The 25,076-nt window shown below is 45.0% G+C and overlaps 1 protein-coding gene across 1 annotated transcript in view; it reads left to right on the top strand.

The window, feature by feature from the left end:
• The window catches only part of Phlpp1 (PH domain and leucine rich repeat protein phosphatase 1), a 231,293-nt gene extending 227,756 nt beyond the window's left edge, over positions 1-3,537 (top strand). The window contains exon 17 of the mRNA XM_013157076.2: positions 1,414-3,537. Coding sequence (XP_013012530.2) covers positions 1,414-2,568 — 1,155 coding nt within the window. The 3' untranslated portion in view covers positions 2,569-3,537. The remainder of the gene's footprint in view (positions 1-1,413) is intronic.
• The last annotated feature ends 21,539 nt before the right edge of the window (positions 3,538-25,076 follow it).

Genomic DNA, 25,076 nt, shown 5'->3' with positions numbered 1-25,076 from the left:
GTTAGGGAGCAATGTCAAACATTGTATGGGATGTATTGAATTTAATGCTCAATGTTATTCCAAATGTGATTCAAAGGTTAAGGATTTCTGCTGCATGAATGATGGTTGTAGGTCAGCTTTTGTTTCTTGGTTTCTGTGCCTCTCTTTCTTAGTGTTTATCTACATCACAGAATGTTCAGTAGGGAGGGTTTTGTATGTTGCTTTTGTCTTTTTGTTTGTTTTGTCTTTTTGTACTCCTCTGTTGTCAGGCATGCCTTTGAAATACACAAAACTTGATTCTGATGGAGAGAAATTTAAAGAGTAAGCAGAACAGCACAAATAAGTTTCTGCAGAATTCTGTAGTTGGAAGATAAATTAACTCACTAGAATCAAAAGAGTTAGAAATTGTGCTTGAAGCTGTTTTACTACTTTTATTTCTAAGATCGCCACCTGCTAATGAGGGAGGCATGGCAAAGTTGTGTGAGGAGCTTGAGAAAGCACCCCAAAACAAGTAAACACTTTGCAAAGCCCAAACAACGGCAGGTGGTAGGTTTGGGGAAGAGAACACTCTCAGAAGAAACGCTTGCTCGTCCTAGACACACACTAAAACTGCATTTATCGTCCTAGAAGCTTTTCTGGAAAGAGGTGTTAAAACTAGGGCCATGAGGAGGTTTGTCAAAATGGGACCTGTGCCTGAGAACCTCAGAGTTAAAAGGGAACCTCGTTTAAAGAGATGTGTGGAGTTACATAAAAATATGCAAAGGTCTTTTTGTTGGAGTTAAATAAAAAAATGTAAAGTTCTTTTTGTTGGCAACTGGTCTCAAACTTTGGCTGCTGATTTAAATGCATATGCCCAGCTGAATTAAATCCTGGAGACTTAGCCATCCCCATGTGCCAACAGGAAGTCAAGTTCAAGGAAATCTTGAGAATTGGTACTTCTCCGTTAGCATCTGCCTCTCCAAACATAAACTTTCTGATCTAGCTAGTCACACAAGATCTTTGCCACCAGTTAAGTATACTCAGTGTCTGCCCCTTCTTCTGGCCTTCAGATACCCTTGACACTGGTGCTCAGTGTCCCAGGGGAAAGGAACATACAGTTGAAGCGTCTGTGCCATGTGTATGTTTCTTAGGCTGCCTTATCTCAAAGGCTCTTCTGGTTTTGGAGGAACTAATAACCTATGACACCCTGCCATGGACATAACAGGTTTTGTCACCTAGCTTGATCATAACCCTAATGAAGGAAATAGCTGAAATATCTTCTTTTTGTCCCTGATGCCCCTTTCCTACTGGGCCTGTGCATTAACTACTCCCTGGAGGGTGAATTGGCCACACAGCACTTTCCCTGTGCCCTGCATTCGGGTGGCCTGAGGAAGCAGCACAATTGTCGGACATTTTCCGTATTCACTGCCTCTTTGCAAACCCTTTTTCTTCCAGGATGGCAAGGTGAATGGAGTGACTGAGTCCACACGCATCCTGGGCTACACCTTCCTCCACCCCAGTGTGGTGCCTCGCCCCCACGTGCAGTCTGTGCTCCTCACCCCCCAGGACGAGTTCTTCATTCTGGGCAGCAAGGGGCTGTGGGACAGCTTGTCCATTGAGGAGGCTGTGGAGGCCGTGCGCAACGTGCCCGATGCCTTAGCTGCTGCCAAGAAGCTGTGCACCCTGGCCCAGAGCTATGGCTGCCACGACAGTGTCAGTGCCGTGGTAGTGCAGCTCAGTGTCACCGAGGACAGCTTCTGTTGCTGTGAGCTTGCTACCACTGGGAGTGTCCCACCACCCAGCCCAGGCATCTTCCCTCCCTCTGTCAACATGGTAATCAAGGATCGGCCCTCAGACGGGCTGGGTGTGCCGTCCTCCAGCAGTGGCATGGCCTCTGAGATCAGCAGTGAGCTCTCCACTTCAGAGATGAGCAGTGAGGTGGGGTCAACAGCCTCTGATGAGCCCCCATCCGGAGCCCTAAATGACAGCAGCTCTGCCTATCCTAGCGAGCAGCGCTGCATGCTGCACCCCGTCTGTCTGTCCAACTCCTTCCAGCGCCAGCTGTCCAGTGCCACTTTCTCCAGCGCCTTCTCGGACAATGGCCTTGACAGTGATGATGAAGAACCAATTGAGGGCGTCTTCACCAATGGCAGTCGGGTGGAGGTAGAGGTGGACATCCACTGTAGTCGGGCTAAGGAGGAGAAGCAGCAGCACCAGCTACAGATGCCAGCTGAGGCCAGCGATGAAGGCATTGTCATCAGCGCCAATGAGGATGAGCCGGGTCTTCCCAGGAAGGCAGACTTTTCTTCTGTAGGAACCATTGGGCGCCGCAGGGCTAACGGCTCTGTAGCGCCCCAGGAAAGGAGCCACAATGTGATTGAGGTTGCTACAGATGCCCCTCTTCGGAAGCCTGGAGGCTATTTTGCTGCCCCAGCTCAGCCAGATCCTGACGATCAGTTTATCATTCCCCCAGAGCTGGAAGAGGAAGTCAAAGAGATCATGAAACACCACCAGGAGCAGCAGCAGCAGCCACCACCACTACCGCAGCAGCCCCTGCAGCGGCAGTTTCCGACGGACCAGCTGCCGGACTGTTATGACACACCACTATGACCCAGTCTGAGTGCTGTTCTAAAAAATAAACTAACCCAGAAAGACTGAGTTGCAAGAGTCTCCCAGGCTCGCATTAAACCAGGGGTTTTACTCCGTGTCCTCCCAGACACTGTCCCCAGCCTATCTTTTCAGCTAATCTATAGGTTCCCTTTCTGTTGGTTATTTTTAAAATAATTACCACTTTTCTTCTAGTGATCCGTTACCAATATGATTTAAATTTGTTAACTTCTTTCCTTAACATATCAGATGTGTAAAGACAAAGAACAAAAGGTTTAATATATTACAGAGAAACGGTTATGATAATGTAATATTTTTTAAAAAAGGTTTTTGTTTTGTTTGTTGGAAGGCAGGGCAGGTTGCCATTGCTAAATGATATAATAATATTGTAATTCTGTATTTCTTGGAGGGGAAGCCTTTTTTGTCTTGAAAATGATAGACATTTGTAGAATATGGAGACTAACTCCTAGGAGTTGCTTTACTCTGTCAGGTGACTTAAGTCACTGGGATTCACTAATTTTCTCTGAGAGAACAGTTGATTGAGAAATTTCTATTGTAAATAGCTCAGTGTTATATAGTGATGCTTAAAATGTTTTGTAGTCTTGGCATATAAGGACATAGCCTAAATAACTGACTTTTCTTCTTCCCTTCTGATGAGCCTTCCCTGCCAGTCCCCACCCTAGCTCACCTTCCTAGTGGAGGCCAGGCAGCCCACACACTGCTGTTCAGATGAGGCGGCTCTGAGACCACTGGATGAGAGCCTGCACTAAGGGGCCTGGAATCTGTTTCTTTCCTCTCCTGGGCTCTTGACTTTTGCAGACACTTTTTAATTGTGTTCCTTACTGCTGCCACAATCAGCATGACTGTATAGTGTTCCATTAGACCATTTACATACCCAGAGTTATATTAAAGCAGAATGCACAAATGGACATGTCATAATTTTTGTTATAATAAATATGAAATTTACAAGTATTGGGCCCATCTGCTTTTGTCTGGTGTGTCTCGAAGATGATCACACCAGCCTGAGTGTGAAATAAATGGATGAGATGTTGGGGTTATGAAATATGACTGACTTAGGGGCTGGGGATTTAGCTCAGCGGCATAAGCATCTGCCTTGCAAGCAGGCAGTCATGAGTTCGATCCCTGGTACCGGTAAAAAGGAAAAAGCCAAAAAAAAAAAAAAAAAAGAAGAAGTATGACTGACTTGGATTTTCTTTAAGGGAATATACCCAGCAAGATAGACTACGGTGGATGAGGTAGTGAAATTGACTTTATGGCTAACAGAGTAACTAGCTGGTCTTGTACCCTTCTATTTCTTACTGCTATGAGATAAAGAAGACGTGAACAGGGGAATTGGTGAGGTTGCATACAGGAGATCCTTGGAAAGTGTCTTTTCCCACAACGCCAAGTTTTCATTTCTCCCAGGATCCCCAGAACACACGAGCAGGTCAGTGGAAACAGTGACAGTCAAGAGTTGGTTTGCTCACTCTATAGGCAGAAATAATGTCAGCACAGCAGTGCACTAAGGAGTTCTATATTCCATGATGACCCCCGAAGCACGTTTACAAACTGCCAGCCTTCCCTCAACCCACTCCACGCCTCCCCCTGCACTGTGAACTGTGTATGGGAGAGACAGACCCATTTCCCTTCATGTTTGTCCAGAGCAGTACCCAGCTAGTTCCCAGTGATGAGACAGTTAATATTTCTTAACCTAGAGACTGGTGGGGGACTCTGTCTCTCACTAAATGGCCCATGGGCTGGCTGTGTCTCGGTAATAACTTCATTGCTGTGTCGGGTTGCTTGTGTACATGCCCTTTGAAAGCCCAAATCAACTCACTGTAGGCCAGTGACCTAGGAAGCTGGGTAGGCGAAATGCTACCTGAGACTGGGAGCTGGGCCATTTCTCGTCCCCAGCGTCACTGTCCAGCTCCACCTTCCTCAGGATTTGACCTACTGCATGTGATTTAGAGTGGACATGTAGGGCTCCCACTAGAGCCTTCCTCCCTGTGCCCGTGTGGGCTGACTCTGACTTCCTCAACTCTTGAATCCCCACTAGGCAGGGTTCAGCCATCTGCACTTTTTTTTTTGGTCCTGGGAATCAAACTCAGAACCTTGCAGTTGACAGGTAGGTGCTTGTGCCACTGAGCTATATCCCTGGCCCTGTCTCTGCATTTCTTGAAATGTGATACACCTCAGCCTCCTGAGTAGCTGGAATTACAGGCATGCATCACCACACCCAGATTTACCTGTAACCTTTGTAAAGTGGTTCTTCCTCTACTCTTCACTTCTGGAGAACCTGCTGAGCGGAACCAGCAAGTACTTCAGGATTTCATGGCAGGTCCCAGAGCCACTGCTGTGCCAACAGCAGCTATCAGGACCAGCAAGATCTGTGGAGACTTCCTCCACTTCTATATGGTTAATGGAGGAGCAAGGGGCAGGAGATCTGGAGTTGATATTTTCATGAGTCCCCATGGTGTCAGCACTTGGCTGTGGGTCCATTGCATCATCAAACACATTGTGCATATACTACACAGGGTACGATGGAGATAGGTAGGTGAGACTTTGTCTTTGGGGAACTGGACCAAGAAAAGAAGAGTTGTTCTAGTGAGTGACAGAAGAAAGGTATAGATACACTGCTAGGTCTCTGTTCTCTCTCAGAGAAACCTCTCCAATTACCTTCTGAGAAGATTTTAAAATTCTATTCAATACGCATCTAAGAGTATGTGTAGAGCTGTTTATAAAACCATGAGCCTACTTCAAGGAAAAGGCCTGGGGACACAACTAGTGCAGTGACCCTGAGTTCAATCTCCATGACTGGGAAAGCACACACAATGGAGTGGGAATATTAAAGTGCTTAATATTTGAAGATCTCTGAAACTTTGGTATCTCAAGATTTTAGGGATGAAGATTTCTCTTCTTGCTATATTCCCTGCTTCCTGGACTTACTGAGAAAGGATTTAAGGGAAGAAGTTAAAGAAGCTTAGGCTGCTCTAGTGAGACTTACAAACTTGCAAAGTATAAACGCCTATTTGAGGATTCTAGAAGCTGTCATGAGGGATCAGCCACGTGCTGCCCTATGCATGCCCTCAAGCCTCCTGCTTTTGCCTGCTGCTCAGAATAACAATGACTGGTGAACGCCAAGGACCTCTAGCCAGAAACTCAACCTGCCTGATCTGGTTTCTCTTGATTACTTTTGTCACTATGCCACCTACTGGTAGATTTAGCCTCCGGCTGGAACTGGATACAACCGCTCAATCCTTCCACTCTTCCCCGAGGATCCAGGGTTTATATTTCTTACTATTCTTGTAGACTCATGATAGAAAGCAATCCAGACCACTGTTAAGTGTGGCAGAGGTGCTGTGTGGAAGGCTTCAGCTTTGTACAGTGTGTAATTGACTATATCTGATTCCCATAAGAAATTTGCTTGCAGAAAAGTACTAATAGATACAACCAGAATCATAAAAAAGTCTATTTCCAATAGCCATCTAGTTCCCAGAGCCCAGTTCCCCTTTCTCCATGTTTGAAAAACAGTAAAGCAACATTATATGCTTTGAGATTTACAGAATAATGTCTTATCACCGCTGGCACTGCCCAGCAGAAAGAGTAATTCTCATTCAGTTACGTTGCCTCCCCAGGAAACACTCATCAAAGGCCTTTTAAATCTATTCCCAACACGTATCAAAGAATACTTTTCCAGCAATCAAACCAGGTAATGTATTCGGTAATTTGTAAGTAAGCAAGCCTCATTTGCATGTAAGAATTGTGGTCATAAATGAAGAAGTGAGAATGGCTGGAAAGTATTTGGGAGTATGACAAAAGTACTTTTTTAAAAAGAAAACTCAGCTATTAGAGGAAAAGATAAGGTAATGGTAGAAAGTATGCTTTTCTCATTAGTTATTGAATTTCATTTTTTCTTCTTTCAGTTCATCTCCCAAACTCACATTTTGTACAAGGAATCGAGGCAAACTTTGCTTTCATTATTGTTATTGACTTGTTACAGTTTGATTCTTACTGTTATATATTTGAAAGTATGGCTCTAAGGTAGTTCTATCAAATCCTCACCCCACCCAGTACCAAAACTGGAACAAAGTTCAGATTTAGTCTGGCAAGCCTATTGCTCTAGTCAGTCAGTGAAACTGAACCTAGAAGGCAAAGCTCTAGGCTGGTGACAGAAGGTAGCTTCCACACCCCATCCGCCCCCGATCCATTGTGTCACACACTCAGGAAGCGCCTGTGCAGACCTGCAGTGCCTGGCGTGGGTGTGAGGGTGCCTGTGCTGACCCTGAGGGTCCGAGCCACCATAAAGATGCATCCAGACCTGCTCAAAGTATAAGGAACAGCATGCAGCCTCTGCAGAGTCCTCCTTCGGGAGGGAAGGGGCACGTGGTCCCCGAGTCTGCATTGCATGTGAAGGGCTGGACAGTAAAGGGCAGCCACACTTCCCCTGCCCTGAATTTACCCGTAAACAAGCGCTGCAGTTACTGGGCTTCGGTTCATTAGTTGCCTCATTTTATTCTAAATCAGAACACAGTGTTCTACCTTGTTAAATGGGGGAAGCAACAGAACACTTGGAGAATTTTCTTCCATCTGTTTATGACTACAATTACTCTTGTTGTCATTTCTCTCATTTTCTCAGGACATCCAAGTAATGCTGGCTTCACTCTGGAACCACTTTGTATTCATTACTTCCTTGGTTTTATTCCAATAAACTTGTTCTTGCTCCTAATGACCACTCCTACCTATTGAAAGGAAGTCAAAATGGTACCTGAGATGACTTCCTCAAATGTTATGCTTTCTCCAGATCTTGATTTTCCTAAACAAAACCACTCCCCAGTTAACATTTGGAGGTTTTTAAACCAATTTCCTCTTCATAGAAATTCCCCTGTAAGCCAGGAATAAGGCGAGCACACAAAGTTAACATCTTTTATTTTTCTTATGATCTATAATTCTTTTAACAAACTTTTTCCAAGGGCTGCTCACAAGGTCAAAAGTGGCTCAATTAAATGGATGCTGCTTCCTGCATACCTCAGCATAGGAAACCACACCTCCTCAGGAACGGCAGTCTGCTAAAGCTGTCACCTCTTACAGGGCCCTCTCCCGTAAAAAACAACTCTTTAAGCATGTATTGCGGTGTTGTCTGCATGTAGTGTATGCATAATTTTCATGTAACTTTTATGAGTCCTCTAGTTTTTAAATTTAATTTCTGTCATTATATTCCCTGGGTTACAGCATGTTGAATTTAACATACTGGCTCCTCCTCTATTCCTGTGTGCTGGGAAAGAAAGGGCAACAGTGGGGACAGTGAAGCCTGCCAGTCTGACCAGAGGACTGTCTTTCCCTCCATTTCATCCTACGCTGAGCAGCGCAGGGCAGACACAATCGCAGGAGTCCACCTAATCCTGCTTCCAGGCAGAATCCAGACTGTATTGTTCTGCTGCGTGACTTCTGTTTCCTCCTGCCAGGACTCCAGCAGTAGAGCCTCTGACCCCCTTCACAAACCACCTAGCACCCGTGTGGACTGGCTGGGCACCCACTCTGTCCTAAGACCCCACAGCAGGTGCAGGGTGAGCAGAATGAATACTAAAGCCTGGTTTTGAAGAGAGAGAATATAACCAAAGAGTACAATGACATGACAATGTGGGGCAGAAGAAGGGCGAGTCACACCCAGTCTGAGATGGCACATAGGCACCTACAGTTTCAGACTGTCCCAGAGTCGCAGCCCTGCATTGTGACCATGGAGGACGGGGTGCTGTGTGAGGTCCCTGCTGTGCTTAGAGGTTCTTCACTCTCTCCCGCTAGGAATCCGTGACATCCCACCCACAGTGACAGAGGAAGGACACACCCCTCCCACCAGCCTCCCCTCTCACTCTGTGTGTGCAGAGCCCATTAAGCTTGGCTGGCACCGGGCATCAGAAGCTCCACCAAAGGCACCCAGGACCAAGGATGAGGAGGAGATAGAAAGGAAGCTATTCACATCCACAGAGCTCACAAAGACATGCTGGGGAAGGGAAAGATGCCATGGCCCGTGCTGCTCTGCTCTGGGCACTGAACAAAATCTAAACCATTTGCCAGTTTTCCTTGAATAGGTGGGGTCTGATTTTGCCCCACTTTCTACTCTGTGGTCCAGAAGAAGGGGGATGCAGCAGCCTCCACTCTTCCCTCCAGGGTGCCTGCCCTGCCCTCAGCCATGCCCCAGACACCCTCTGTGCACTCAGAGCAAGATGTTTTCAGCTTGGCCCCTCTTGTCTGCACCCTGGCCGTGTTCTTCCCTGGCCTCCAGAATGAGAAAGTGAGTGTGGAGGACACAGTTTGCAAGGCCCGTGGGTCTGACACACCACCCTGCTGCTCCTGCAAGCCCCTCGCAGGTTAGTTGTGCTCCTGCTGGAAGCCTTGCCAGGCTCTCTGAATGCCTGTTGTTACGACTGGTGGTGCAGCCTCTGCCCCTTTGCAAGCATCTGGAGCCATGGGATGATGCCAGTCCTCGAACTGACTTCCCGCCTCCAGTCCTCAAAGTTCAGAGCTGCCCAGCCAGTCTTTCTCTTGTCCCTGAGTGTGTCCTCCCACAGGAACTACACCTTCACCACATCATGGCCTCAGCCCCTTCCTCAGCAGCTGATCAAGCCTGATAAGCAACCTGCAAAGCCCCCACTCCATCCTCTTCCCTCCATCCTGACCCTTCTTGCCCATCTAAGTATGTGGAGGATCCTTCCATTTCCAAACCCAGAGGCTTCTCTCCTGGACCTGAGCTTGGTCTGGCTCTGTGCTCTCCTCCTCTTCCTCTCTTTAGCAGGCTCTGGCCTTACCCCAGTCCTCTCCTTCCCCGACGCCTGGCCCACTGTGATCTCCCAAGGCCCCTCTTCCCCCAGGACTGCCCCAGTGTCCTGGTTCAGCTGTTGGTGGGCTTGGCCACATTGTCGCTTCCTTTTTTGACCTGTTTTGGCACCGCGCCTCCTGTGTGGCCTCTGTTTTGCAGTAGTGGGGATTGAGCTCAGGGCCTAGTGCATGTTAGACAACTGCATTCACAGCCCTCTTTTGTGGTTATCCCAGGCTGGCCTCGGGTTGCCAGTCATCCTGCCTCGGTCTCCCAAATAGTTGGGATTTACAGGATTGTACCAACTTGCTTGGCCTGTTTTGCCCCTGGCCTGGCTTCCATCTGTCGCCTCTGTTCATACATGAGTCGCTCCTGCTGCCTGATCCTGAAGGCAATGGCCCCATGCCTTCTCCTTCCCGCTCAGGCTCACTCTGAGGTCTCTGTCCCTCCCAGGACAGGCCCGTCCCTGCTCTTGTCAGTCTTGGACACCACAAACGCTCATTTCATGCAAGCTGGGTGCAGGGTGCTGCCTGCTTCCGCACCACCTCCCATCATCTGCCACCAAGTCTGGTCAGTCTGTGACTGAACACCCTCTGCGTCCCTCTTCTCTGTTGGCTTCATTTGTTAGTGGTTTTATTGTCACTGATTTCAGAGGATCTCAGTCCTGGCTCCTTTCACCCAGGTGCCCCCAGATAGGTACAGTTGCCACAAGGACTAGCTCCTTTCTTCCGCCACTATGTGACATTCTTTCAGAAATTTTCACTTTCATTTCCATGCAAGACGCACATATCACTGGTTTTCAGAGCCTCATAGGTGAGCAAGGCTTCTAGAGAAGCGTCGCCTCCTTCCCTGTCTCCCTTCCCTACACTCCATGGCTTCCTGTCCTCAGAGGCAACCTTTTCAGCTGCTGCTTGGCAGCTCACTTCCTTACCAGGGAAAGCTTTGATTGCTGATTCTTTTTGTTTTTGTGCTTGTTAATTTCCTTCTAGGGAAAAATGAGAATTTTACACTCTTACTCTTCCCACTCTTCTTGCCTCATATACACACACTGTGTGCTCCCAGCTTCTTGATGTTGTTAAATCATTACCTTGTTAAACCATTACCTTTGTGTTTATATCATTGTGGTTATGAAAATATTATTTACAGCTGTGCCGCGCGGTGCATTCTGATTGTACTTGCTTTCTTGGTAGGAGGCCCAACCAACAGGTTTGCAGCTGTTAGAATAGAAGCTCCTTCTGCAAGGTGGGCAAGGCAAGGGACCCCAGAAGGTCACCTGGCTGGAGCGCAGTCATCTAGGAGAAGCAGCCAACATGAGGCCTGAGATAAAGGCCACAGAATGTTAGAAAGTAGAGTACTCCAAATATAGCAAAGGCAGTGGAAACTCCTTACCACGGAGCACGATGGAGGAAAAATCATTTTAAAAAATAGGAGTAGGGGCTGCAGAGCACACAGCCTTGAGTCCCAATCCCCTAACTAGCTGGGTGAATTCACGTGTTGGAACCTAATCCCCAGTGTGGTGGTGTTTAGAGATGAGTAGGAGGTGATTAGACCAAGAGCCTTCTTATAAAATGTTCCAGCGATGTGCACATACCAAGTGCCCAGGGTGATTGTAATCATTATGTACTGCAAACGTCCGCTATTAAGTTAAGCTAATTAATTAACTAAAAGCTTTCAGACAGCATCTTTGCCCCGTTTGATCTTGTCAGGACACAATGAGAAGGTGCCATCTATGCAGAAGAAAGTGGGCTCCCACCAAATGATGAATTTCCTGACACCTTGATCTGTCACCCCAGTCTCCAGAAAGTTGAGAAGTGAGTATCTGCTGTTTATTAGCTCCCCATCCTGCCATAATTTGTCATAGTAGCCTGAATAACCTGAGATAGTGACCTTAGGGATTTAACCTCCTACTGAATTTAGCAATGTTGTTTAAGTCGCTGGCACAAACTGCCCTCTGTCAGTGTATCTTGGTGTATCATATCTACCCCAAACACTATGCTTATGGCAATAGCCTCTGTCAAGTGCACCTCTGCATGTGAATCTCTAATACAAACTCATCTTGCTGCAAGATGGTTTCATAGTATAAGCTATCTTTCTCATGACCAAAACACATCACCATTACGTACCCACTCACTTGTTATACTTTCAAAACCAAAAGTGTCTCCAGACATTTCCAGATATCACCTACAGTGTGACATCATCCCTGACTGATAGCTGTTGGTCTGGTCAGACTGACTTTCTTCCTGCCAAAATCCTAATAATAATTTGTGACCTCTCTGTTCCTCACCACTCCACACAGCCAGTTCATGTCTTGCAGCCCATCCCAAACCATCCATGTCTGTCCATCTGCACTGCTGTGCAACTAACATTATCTTCTGCTGGTGCTTACACCTTCTGTTTTCCACCAGGACCACTTTGAAATGTTGAAGATCATGCCAGCCTCCTACAAAGTTTCCAGTGGGCTAACATCATCTTAGAATAAAGCCCACCCTCCTCATCAGGGCCTCTGTGTTCCTAAGGGACCTGCCAACCGCTCCATTCATAGGCTTCTTCACTCTCCTCTTGTACTCTCTGGCTCACTAGTGATGTTCAGGGGCAGATCATTCTGTTATGGGAAGCTGTCCTGGGAACTGGAGGAACTGAGGCACCATCTCTAGCCCCTTTCCACTCCCACCTTTCTATACATTTGACAATAAAAATATCTCCAGACATTGCCAACCACCATCTGCGGTACAACATCATCCCTGACTGACAGCAACAGGGCTTCCTTCCTGCTGAACAAGCCAAACTTCTGTTTAGGCCCATGAGGTTACACTTTCCTCTCATTTGGATCATCTCCTGCCTGCCTCTTCTCTGTTCTGACCTGGGTTCTGGCATCACCTTGGAAGGGTTCTCTTTGACTGTGCTAACAAAGGTGCACCTTCCACATCATCCCATTTTGCATCACTACAATTTTTTTTTTGTACCAGGAATATTGAACTCACACTCTTGCTTATGCCGCTGAGCCCAACACTACTTTTTAATTTCTACACATCCTCCAGCAGCATCCAAAATGATCTGTTTACCTGCTTGCTCATGTCTCACCTACTGTCTCCCCGTCATGAGAGTCTTGTTTCTCTGAAGGGTCCCTAAAATGACAGTAACAAATAACAAATGTAGAATGGACGTATAAATAGCTCCCCCTCCTTTACTGAGATTCTTGGCAAGTCAGGGACCTGGGACACAAAGGGATTACAAATGATGGAATAATTCCAGGACCTGAGTGCATGGATGCACCACATAGCACCATTTCTGGCAACGATGGAGAATATGTAGAATGGTAGCCCCAGAGACAGTATTGCCTCATGACCTCGGTGCCATCTTGGCTTGTGTAAGGACATTCTGTGGTGTTCACACAACAGCAAATTCACCGATGGACACATTTCTAGAATGAACGCTGTCCCTCAACTGTATTGAGAAAGTCTCTGGGGCAGGGTAAGGGATATTTCATTGACTTTGGGATCATCCTAGCCTCAGCCTTCCTAGTCTGATGGGATACTTGCCAGTGGGCGCAGGTAAAGACCCAGGCTTCTGACAGAGCAGCTTCCATATGTCCATTTGGCCGTGGCAGATGGGTCACTTCTGGTACAGCCCAAGCAGACATACAGGGAACCAAGTATAGTCTGGTCTTGGAGAGGTGACTGATTGGGAGGGGGTGAGAAATGTCTCCTCTGGTGCAGGAAGCTCATCCAGGAAGAGGGCACCCTCTGGGAGTCAAGGTATGGCAGGTGGGGGTTCTTTTCCCTCCAAGGTTCTGACCCCACCTTGTGATATAGTTTCTGTGTGGCCTCAAACCCAAACTCTTGACTCTTTTCTTAGCAAATGCTAAGGCCAGTTCTGTCTCTTTTTTCCAACCATTCTGAGGGTGCTGATGCAATGAATCACTCTTCTCCTTGTCTCCTCTGTTCATGCTCTTGGCAGGCTTCCTTGTGGAAATAAAATGCTTTGTAAGATTAATACTAACCACAAAGGATATGCTTCCCACTGTTGTTTTTTACATCTCATCTTTCAATCTCAATGGATTTGGCTTGTTGCAAATACAATACATTACAATTAAATATCATAGGCAGGAGTTGAGGGGAAAAGGCAGTATTGATAGAATTTATGTCAAATACTGAAGTTCGTAACATAAAAATGAATCGTGTTATTATTTCCTATACGTGTGCAGCTGCTCAGAGCAGCAAGCTCCCAGCAAGCACAAGCATGTGTTGATTAGCACATAACACATGCCCTGTGGACTTGAGCTAAGCATTCAGGATGCTTTGTGGCTTTTGTCCCTGAGCGGTAGCGAGGTGGGGATTTAAGCAATTGCCTGTGGTTTTCACTCCATAGCATCCGTGTGTGGCCAAGGCTAGGATATCCGATGTCTGTAGACTCATGAGAATTTGTCATTTTTATGGCTTATGGTGGGGCTGCTCTGACCCCAGTGGCTCTTCTCCTTGGAAAGATCTTGGGGACAATGCTAAAGAAATACATTAGAAAAGAAATTGTAGAATTACTGCTTACAGGCAAAATTCCAAATTATTTTACTAAAGACTTACTGAATTGTCTCGCACATGTACACACACACACGTACACACACACACACACACACACACACAGACACAGACACACACAGACACACAGACACACAGACACACACACACACACACACACACACACACACACACACACTGGATGTCTTGGCTAAAAGCACTAAGAGTTTTGAAATCTTGGCGGAGTATACTTGATTCTCAACACAGCTGGGTGTTTCAAAGGTGTGCCAGTTCCTCTGAACTGTCAGCTTCACTGGATTAATAGACCAGAGCAATGACCAGATCATGGGGGCGCTGTATATGGTGGTTAATCTACTGGAGTTCATGGCATAATGTGCTGGTAGGAGGTGGGGCTTGGCTGGAGGAAGTGGGTCACTTGGGGACGAGCCTGTGGAGGGTGTCTCTTTCCCTGAGGTTGTTCCCTTGGGTTGTTTCCAGGCTGCCAAGAGGTGAGCAGCTTTGTTCTACCACACCTTGCTCTCTCGTGAAGCAAGGCTGAGTGTACGTGTGTTGACTGAAAAGCAGAGCCTTCTGTCTGATCCTGTAGAGATCTCACCTCCCCAGGTGACCACTGCACACGGTCTCACATTCCCTGTTCTATCCTACACTTCCTGCACCGTTTACCCATCTGTCACTATTGTCTGCATGTGTGTGGCTATTTTTATAAAGCTATTTGTAATACTGATTCCGGGTACATCCCCTCTGCTGCAGTCTTGGCTATGGTGTGAGGACACCCTGATACTCACTGGGGAGCAGAGCTGTGGAGGGGTAGCCACAGGCTTCCTCTTGCCTTGGTTTCTGAGAGCCACTGTAATAATATAGCACACACTGTGTGGTTTCAAGCAGCTGGAATTTATTCTCTCACACTTCTGGAGTCTACAAATACAAAAGCGGCAATGCCCCCTGTGCCTCTAGGAGAGCCCTTCTCTGCTCCTGGTATTTGTCGCAGTCCTTGAGGTTCCTTGGCTTGTAAATGCTTTGCTCCCATCTCTGCCTTTGTCGTCCCATGGCATTCCTCCCTGTAAATTTCCTCTTCCTACAAGGATGTTAGTTACATTGGCTTTGGAGTGCACCCAACCCAGGATGACCACATCTTAACCTGATTACATCTGCAGTGCACCTATTCTTGCATGAGATCATGTTCATAGGGTCTGGCTGGACATCAGTTTTGGGGGACACTATTCATCTCAGTCCAACTTTTCAAACTCATATGGACTGGTAATGTTCTACATTGCATTATTTTATTTTCTTCCAGCAAATTTATTTTCAATTCTGGCAAGAAAATCTGGAAAAAATAGAAAAGATTAAATAAAAAATGAATGAGTAAAAATATCATATGTAATCCAGCCAAGGGTTCTCTTAACTTTCCTGTGTCATTTAACACACATGACCCCAACTCCAGAAGAGGCCGCTGTGTTTGATATAGATTCTCTGGAGCGCAGGGGAGGCCACACAGCAATACAGGGTGAGGGAAGTTGTCGAGGAGGCCTGAGCCCAGGTGGGAGAAAAACATTTTTCTTTTGAGACTCATGGGGTTGGGCTGACTCCCAAAGACAATAAATCATGAACCCCCACAGTCCCTCCAAATCAGGCAGACAGGTGGTGGTGGTGGTGGTGATGGGGTGTCTGAAGCTGTGGTTTTGGAGGAACCACCATTATGGGGAGAGTTGCTCTCTAAGTCAAATGTCTGTCCTGCAGGATAGAGACAGAGACAGAGATAGAGATAGAGATAGAGATAGAGATAGAGATAGAGATAGAGATAGAGATAGAGATAGAAATATAGACAGAGACAGAGAGAGATGATATAGATATAGATATAGATAGAGATAGAGATATAGACAGAGACAGAGATAGAGATATGATATAGATATGCAGATATAGATATACAGATAAAGATATATACAGTTGTGAAAGCAGAAGTCCATGATAAAGATCCTACCTAATTGGTGAGGAGGCCCCTGCCAGGTCTATCTTTTGGCTTCTGGTGGCTGCTAGCAATCTTTGGTTCTCTTTGGCAGAGATAATCCCAATCTCTGCCTTTCTCTTTAAATGACATGGTCCCTGTGTGTTTATCGGTGTCCAAGTTTCCCTTTAAAAAAAAAAAGAAAGACACCACTTACACTGTGGTAAGAGCCCATCCAATTCCACTGTGACCTCATCTGTCCAACTAATTAACCTATCGCAAGCCTGTTTCTCAAAAGGTGATGTTCTGAGGCCATGAGGGTTAGACCTGGAACCTAGGAATTTGATGGAAGATGAAATTCATCCCATAGCAAGCTCTCTGTAAGAGGTCGAGGCATTGCAGTGACTTCATTGTACAACTGAATGGGGATTTCTGAGTTAGTTACATTTTAGTGGCTTATCTGGAACTAGTTTGCATCATGAACTCACATGCTCCCAGGACCTATGCTGCCTTATTTGGGTGTCAGTGACTGTGACACATCAAAGCCATGGGGCTTGGGAACAAACATCCATTGGTAGGCAATTCCTGGGGTCAGCAAGGAAGCTGAAGGCAAGTGTAGACCAGAGTTCTGATTCCCACCAAGAGGCAGAAGCACTGGCAGGGAAAAAGCTCTTGAAGAGGACTGGAGTATGGTCTGCTGAGCTGTGAGGACATCACTCCATGGGCTCCAAGGAGATGCTAGGACCTTGCATGCTAAATTTCCAGTGTCTGAGTCTTTACCCCCAGGAGGCCTGGATGTGCCAGGGCTGCTCCAGACCCCGGGACCTCGGCGTGGTACACCTAATCTGTTCATCTCATTATTATAAGTAGCACTTTCCTGGCAATACTTGATGAGTCTCAGAAATGACTGCAGGGAACTTTGTAGGGGAGAGCAGGGGAGAAGTCTTCCTGGGTTTTAAAAGGACCAGGGTAAACAAACATTGAAAGTCCTGGGGGAGCACATGCAGCCAGCAGCCAAGAGGACAAGGAGAATAAGGCCCTGTGGGCAAAACGGAAGGAGGCTGAGGCCCAGCTCTTCAGGTCCTCGGGGTTAAAGCAAAGCTCCTCACCATTTCTGGGGATATCCGAGGACCAGACGGTTTAAGGAGAGTGAGGGAAAGGTGTGTGTCCCTGAGTGCCAGCAGAGGCCCTGCCCTGGAAGCGTGAGGCGAGGGGAAGAGCCCCAGACAGGAGCAGGGTCTGAGGCTCTGGAATCAATGTACAGCCTGGGCTGAAGCTCTTTCCTCGGCAGCGTTGAGGCAGGGTCGTGAGCTGACTGGGACCAGGTCAGTGGGGAAAAAGGAGCTGGAGGAAGGGGCCAGGAGAGAGAGAATCACGATGGGAAATGAAGGACAGGCAGTTCTCCACAACACTGAGGGGCGCAAGGCTTGCTTCTGGGGGCCTGGAGGGTTGTCAGTGGCTGTCAGTGCTTTTCACAGCTGCCGAGGAGCCCCGAGGAGCCTTTCAGAAGCGCTGGCACCAAGCCCTTCCCCGTGTTCTCCAAGCGTCCCCAGTTGCTCTCTGGGTGGCCAGTGTGGCAATCACCGCTGTCCAAGGACAAGAGGAAAAAGCGGATGGCTCTTTTCAAAACCCTGAGTAAAGAAAGGACTCAAGGACCCCATTTAACACTAAACCGAAAACCAGGACACTCATTATTCACGGAAGAACAAGTTCTGACAGCCTCGTTCACCAGGAGCCTCAGTGGCTGACAGGACAGATCTGGGAGCCGGAGCGAGCTGGCAGTGGGTTGAGGCCTGTCACAGGTAACCAAGCCACTTCCTCTCAGAATGCCTGTGTCTGAGGATAAAGGTAGTGACACTAACATCAGCCAAAGAAAAACACCAACCGGATGGGCACCAAAGAAGGTCACTGGGAGGATGAACACTGGTCCTGGGCAGGGCCCAGAGGCACTTTCCCAGGACACAACAGCCAACCCTGCGTAGGACTGCGGTGGCTTGGGGGTGAAGCAAGCCTGAGATGAGCTCGCTTCTATGGTGGGTGACTCCCCACCCCACCAAGAGGGCAACCTGACCGGCACTCTACTTGCTCAGGATGGGTGGGCAGGGTGCCCAGCAGCGTGTCTTCCTCACAGGGCAAACTAATTAACCTTTCTGCCACAGTCGATGAGAAAATGCTGGATGCCCTCAGAGGCTTGTCAGGGGTCAGTCGCTTCAAAACTCAGTGCCCCAAAAAAGTCCAGCCCTCCCTCCGCAAGGTCCTGCCCCTTCAGGTTTGCCTCTGTACTCTCCTTTCAGGTTTGATTTCCTACTTACTTAAATCAAGTTTCAGAGTAGAAATAATCCAAAATGGCCCAGTGGGCTTGAATTAATTTCTCAGAAAGCACCAAGATTCTTATTCAAATTAAAAGGTTCTTAACCCAATTCAAAGTTAAAGGTATCTTATTAAATCGAGGTGCCAATATAGTGCCCTGTCTTCATGAAGCACACACCTTTGTACCATCTTCCAACTCTGGAGACAGATGCAAATAGTTTTAAAAGCTCTCCTGCAATACTAGATGCCTATGACCTCTTTTTCTAGATCATTGTGTGATGAGAATTTTGGTGCATTTAACTTCCGAGGACAGGAATGATAAGAATTCACCCTTACATCACAGGTTGCTGGACCCACGAATGATTCCCAGGAGATGGGGTGTTTGTAGTTGCCCTATGCCCAGCAGAGTCATTTGGTGCCCTCCCCATTTCCCTGTTGTCTGGCTTCTTTAGGAGCTGACCTCTCCTTTTCTGTTCTTTTCTACAGAGCCTGTGTGATACTAGATCCTGGTGAATCAGACTACGTCACAGACCCTACAAAATCCCCCACCCCCCATTTGTGTTGGCACCTGGTCCAATTGTGCCACCACCTTCTGGCTCAGTACCTGGTCTGTGTCACCATGGCCATGGTGTGGACTCTGCACTAGAGAACACTGGAGGCTTCTCAGGAACTAGCTGATGCGGACTGGCATCAGTGTTAGGGACCTGCCTTTCCTGGCTCTCTTCCTGTGCACACAGCACACCTGGCCTTTACACACCTGGGATTGAATCATTGAAACAGCCCACTCTAAGGAGCCCATGTTAACTAGTGTTTTTACCATGGTTCCCAGTATCTGTGTACTGCCTTTGGCATGCTGCAGCCATGTAATCAACATAACAAATCTGGGGACACTGCCGATATTGACCCATGGGTTAAGAGTAGTTCACTCTGATCAGTACGAAATAAATGTCCTATCAACCTTTCACTGAACAGACTGAGTTTCTACTGGTGATGGAGGTTAGATCTAGTCTTTGTTAAAAGTGGTGGCTTTTCTAGGAGTGCTGTTCCTCCTGAAACGATTGGCTAGAATGCTTGCATGCGGACAAAGTCACCCTCATGAATTCTTTGGTTAGCCTGCAGTAGAGTTAGTTCAGGAAAGGCTTGATAATTGTTGTTTTCTTTCCCTTTATGTATCAATTTTCAGAACAATGAGTCAATACCCTAGTACTTTCCACTGGTGATCATTTTTTAGTATACCTGTTAATTCAAGGCTTTTAAAATGTATTTTATACAGTATATGCATTCATTATTCTTTTAAATGCTTAAATTACTCAAACTTAGATCAGTGAGAACTCTTTAAATTTTTGATTCCTGTGATTGGTTTTAAGTTATCTTTCTATACGTTCTTGTCCTCAAGGCATATTCTACTGAGTACTGCGCATAAAATATACCAAGAGTGACTCTGACTCTGGTTCCACCAGCTTCTTGATGTACATTAGGTCCTTTATATATTTCATTCTATTTCTCTGTCCCTGAAAATTTCATAATTTAAAGTTTAAAATGCATGATGCTGTCAACCTGCCCTCTTAGTGTTCCATCCTGTAGAAATAACTCCAATGGGGCAGGTCATACATGCAAGGATGCTTACTGCAGTTTTGTGCACAGTGATCTGGAGCCAGGAAAAAGGGGCTACCTGCAAACAATTTTGTTTTAAATTTATATGTAGTTACATAGGCAGGTCAAGTTAAAATAATAAACTAGATATAATAATAAAACTAGGCACATCTCAGAAAGCTTAATTTTTACTTTTGTTTTCTCTACTTCATTACTTCCTGGTTTTTTTACTCTTCTACTGTTTTTTTTTTTTTTTTTTTTAAATAAATCCGAAAAGAAGGATACCAGAAAATGGCTCTGTGCCTTTCTCTCCTCTGCTGCCCCTCCCTCATCTGACTGTATAACCCAGCGCCCTTTCACATCGGTATTTAGGAATCTCCCTTGTTATTTTTACAGTGGCACACATCTTATGTGACGGAGCATGTATGTCTGGATTTACATAGGAATTTGTTTGTTTGCTGTGTTTTGCAGTCACACATAATGACACACTGCCTTTCACAAAGTTCATTTTGCTTTCCTTGTCCCAGTATCTCTTTAGGATAAGTCCTCAGAGGTGGGTTACTGCCTCGAAGGACACATGCAAGGGGAATTTTAGGAGATATTGCAAGTCTCTTTCGTGAACCTGGTGCTGTTTGGGATGCTTAACAGCAGTGAATCAAAGTGCTCATTCCCTGCCCAACAGCCTTGCCGCAGAATACTCACCATATTTATTTGCTTATCTAGTTGTAAGAAGTGGTATTTAAGTACAGTTTTAATTTCCCGTTTCTCTTATCTTGAGGGGAGTTTTATAATTTTTTCACGTCTTTAACAACCACCTGCAGATTTGTGAGTTATCTGTTTTACCTTTTCCCATTTTTTCCCCATTTGATTTGTTGGTTTCTTAATTTTTCAGCTCTTTACACATTTAGGAAATTATTCCTAAGTGTTATAAAAATTACATGTAGTTTCCACTGTCTTTTACTTACTTATAGTAAGTAAGTAAAGTATGGTGTTATTAGTTACTAGATTTAATTTTCATGAGCAATTTAAAGTTTACAGGAAGTTTTGCAGAAACTGCAGACTCCCGCAAACCTTTTCCCCAGTGCAGTTTCTCTTATTATTTATTGGCACCTTGCACTGGCGCGGCTCACTTGTTACAACTGATGAGCCGATATGAGCACATCATCATTCACTAAAGTCCTCCGTTTACACGTGGATCCACCCTTGTCTTGCACAGCTCTGCTGGTTTCAGCAAATGTGTAATGCCAGGTATCTGTTGTTACAGTGACAGAATCGTCACTGTCCTCAAAAGCCCCGTGCTCCACCTGTTCACCTCTCCCTGCTCCCTCACTCATCTGGTTTCTTCTGCTGCCTCTACACTTTTGCTTTTCCAAGACGGTCATGTGTAGACTGCTCAGACCGGCTTCTTTCTTTCAGCAAGATGGATTTAAGGTTCCTCTGTGTCTTTGGGGAGCTCCGGTAGCTCACAGTTGTATTGCTAAGTAATATTATATTGGGTAGGTGTGCTGCAGTTTATTTATCTCCCTAGCTACTAAAGGATGTTTTATTTGCTTCCATGTTCTGGCAAGTATGAATTGAACTCCTGTAAGTGTTCATATACAGGTTTTTATACAGATAGAAGCTTTTCAACTTACATGGCTAAATACCAAGGTTCGTGATTGCTTGATCATACGGTAAGAATATGATTAGTTTTGTAAAAACTGAAACTGTCTCTGAAAATGCTGGTTCCATGTGGCAGCCCCACTGGTGATAGATGACAATTCCTGTTGCCCCACCGTAGGCCAGCATTTGGTATCAATGTCTTAGATTTTAACCACTGGGATAAGAGTTTAGTGGGATCTTATTGTTTTAATATGCAGCTGCCTAATCCTATATATTGTGCACATTTTCATATATTTATTTGCCGCTTGTGCATCTTCTTTGGTGAGATATTTATTTCCATCTTAATCACTTATTTTTTACTGTCATGTTTTAAGAGTGGAGTTGTTTTCTGTTTTTGTTGGGGGAGGTGGCCATATTTTGCCAGTCTTTTATTAGATATTTATGGGTACAAATACCTCCTCCTAGCTGGTGTCCTGTCTTCACTCACTTGACAATGTTTTTCACACGGTAGATTTCTAAAAATTATAATGAATCCACTTTATCACGTTTCCCCACTGGGTCGTGCTGAAGAGGTTTTCTTCTGTTTCATCATCAAGAAGCTTCACAGCTGTGCATTTTACATTTAGGTCCGTGATCAATTTTGAATCAATTTTTGTGAAGTATGAAAAATTAGTGCGTACATTCATTTTTATTTTAGCATGTGTGTAAATGTTCAAACTTTCTGGCACCACTTACTGAAGGCTGTTATTTCTTCACTGAATTGCTTTTCTTCCTTTGTCAAAAATTAGTTGAGTGTGGGTCGGTCTGTTTCTATACTCTTTGTTGTTTTCGGCCAGTTGAGTTGTCTATACGTTTATGCAGATTCCAATGTACTGATTATTGCAGCTTTGTCATAAATCTTGAAGTTGGGTGGTGTTAGTTCTCTGACTTTTTTCTTCAAATAGTGTGTTAGATATTTTGGGTGTTTGTCTTTGCATATAAATTCTAGTGTCAGTTTGTCAATATCCACAAAATAACTTGCTTGGATGATAGATGGGGTTGAACTGACTCGATAGATAAATGCAGGAGGAAGTAGCTTTCTAACAGCAGTGAAATCTCTCCATTTATTGAAATCTTTGATTTCTTTCATTGCAGTGTGGTACTTTCCTCTGTTAATTGTGCATTTCTTTAAAGTCTAAAGACTTGATTTTTTGTGCTAATGTCAGTAGTACTGTATTTTTTATTTAAAATTGAGCTATTGATTGCTGGTGTATAGGGAAGCAATTGACTTTTGTATGTTAGCTTTGTTACCTGTGGCTTCACTATGGTCACTTAGTTCCTGGAATTTGATGGTCAGTTCATTGCTGTTCTTTATATAGACAATCATGTCACTTGCGAAGACAGTTTTCTTTCTTTATTTCTAATTTGTGTGTTCTTATTTCATTAGCTAAGACTTTTATATACGTTTACCAGAAGCAGAGAGGGTGGACATCAGGGAGAACTTTTCATTTCATACCAGTAATCATAACCTTAGCTGTAAGTATTTTAAGGACTTTTATTTATTTTTAAAAAAACTTTTTTTGTATTTTTTGCACCTGGGGATTTTACTCACAAACTCACGCTTACCAGGCAAGTGCTTGAGCAGCTAAGCCAAATCCCCAGTCCCTATTTTATACACTTTTTAAAAAATCAGATTGAGGATTTCCCCTTCTATTTCTAGCATGCTGAGAGTTTTTTAAAAATCAAGACTAGGTGTTGGATTTTGTCGAATACTTTTTCTGTCTCTGTTGGTGTAGTTGTATAATTTTCTTTTTATGATGATATGATGGATTATATTAATTAATTTTCAAATGTTGAATCAGCCTTGCATACCTAGAATTAATGTATAATTTTTATACATTGTTGAGTTGATTTACTAATCTATTTTTCAGGAGCTTTACATCTGTGGCCATAAGGAAAATTGGTAGTTTTCTTTGTCTAATTTTGATAACACTGTACTACTAGTCTCATGAGTGAATTAAAAGGTACTTCTGCTTGTATTTTGTGGAAGGCATTGTAGGAAATTGGTATAATTTTTCTGAAATATTTGGTAAATATTTACTAGAAAAACTAATTGGGCCTGGTGCTTTCTATTTTGAAAAATTATTAATTATAATTCAATTTTTATAATAGTTATAGCCCCATTCATATTACCTATTTTCCTTATACAAGTTTTGGTAGATATTATATTTCAAGGAATTCTTTAATTTTAGCCCAGTTATGTAGGCTTAGATTGTTCACATTCCTTTATCATTCTTTAAATGTCTATTCTTATGTTTGTGCAAGTTTTTAAAAATGTAGTTAAATATATATATATATATATATATATATATATATATAGTATTTCATATAGACTAGGAAGAGACAGAGAGAAAGAGGGAGAGAGAGAGAGAGAGAGAGAGAGAGAGAGAGAGAGAGAGAGAGAGAGAAATACCTATACCTAGGAATGAGCCATAATTTTGTCAGCTATAGTAAATCTATATTTTTTTAAAGTCTCACTTATTTGTATCGTTATTCTCCTGACAGTACATGGGAGTTTTAGTTTTCCCCCAATCTCATCAAAGTTAACTCATCAGAGTTAAAAGTATCAACTTGGGTGTGGCAAATGAGGATTGAGCCCAGGGCCTTCACACTGAGCTACACCCCCGTTCTTTTTATTTTTTGTTTTGAGAAAGAGTCTCCCCACATCACTAAATTTCCCCAGCTGGACTTGGATTTGTAATCTTCCTGCCTCAGCTTCCCAGAGTACTAGGATTATAGAAGTGCACCACTATGTCTACCTTGTCATGCCTTACTGTAGTTTTATTTTGATGTTGAGTACTTTTTACTGTTTTAAAATATGAATTTATTGTTCACAGTGATGGCAGTTGAGCAGTTTAAGGTGCTGGCCAGCTTCGTGTCTGGTCAGAGCTCAGTGTCTACTTCTGAGATGGTGCCATGAACCTTGTGTCCTTACATAGCAGAAGGCATGGGTACAAAGGAGGCAAATCCAATCCTTTTTATAAACAGTGGTCTCCTTCACGATGACAGAGCCCTCGTGGCCTGACCCCCTCCCCACTTGTTCTCAACACGGTTACACTGGTGATTAATCTTGAGCATGTGGATTTGGGGCAGTACATCCAGGCCGTTGCATATAATTTGGAGGCCAATTTGGGAGCTAACCCAGATTAAGATGATAACAAAGCAAGTAATTCCTCCTCTTCCTCTGTACAAAGAAGGAATCCTTGAGCACTTGGGTACGTTCTTATGTGAGGCACCTGCTCAAGTGTTGTCTGTCCTTTGCTTACTGATTTGTAAGACAGTTTATATGGTGGTGGGTGCGTATACTATACATATCTCCTCAGTCCGAGGTTTGCCTTTCACATTCTTAGTGTGATCTTTGCATGTACAAATGTTAATTCCAACTAAGTCGCATTTACCTTTCTGGTCCCTTATGGCTGTGCCTGTTCGATAGTCTTCCGTTTCCCCCCAACAACTTACTGTGTCGTATACAGCCTGCTGGAATTGGCTCCTGCCCGTGCTGTGAAGAAGGTGGCAGGGCTCCTCTTCCCCTTAGAAGGGCACTGAGCTGACTCAGCGTCGCTGGTGAGACAGACCCGCTTTACCTCACCGCACTGCGACGCACCACCCGCTTCCATCAGGTGACCGTATGCATGAGCTCTCTGGGGTGTGTAGGCCTGTTGGGGCAAACCTACGGCACACA

The sequence above is a fragment of the Cavia porcellus genome, unplaced genomic scaffold (assembly GCF_034190915.1).
Source record: "Cavia porcellus strain 051 isolate PalLab524CR breed Dunkin Hartley unplaced genomic scaffold, mCavPor4.1 scaffold_20, whole genome shotgun sequence".
Lineage (NCBI taxonomy): Eukaryota > Metazoa > Chordata > Mammalia > Rodentia > Caviidae > Cavia > Cavia porcellus.
This window is presented reverse-complemented; position numbering and strand designations above follow the sequence as displayed.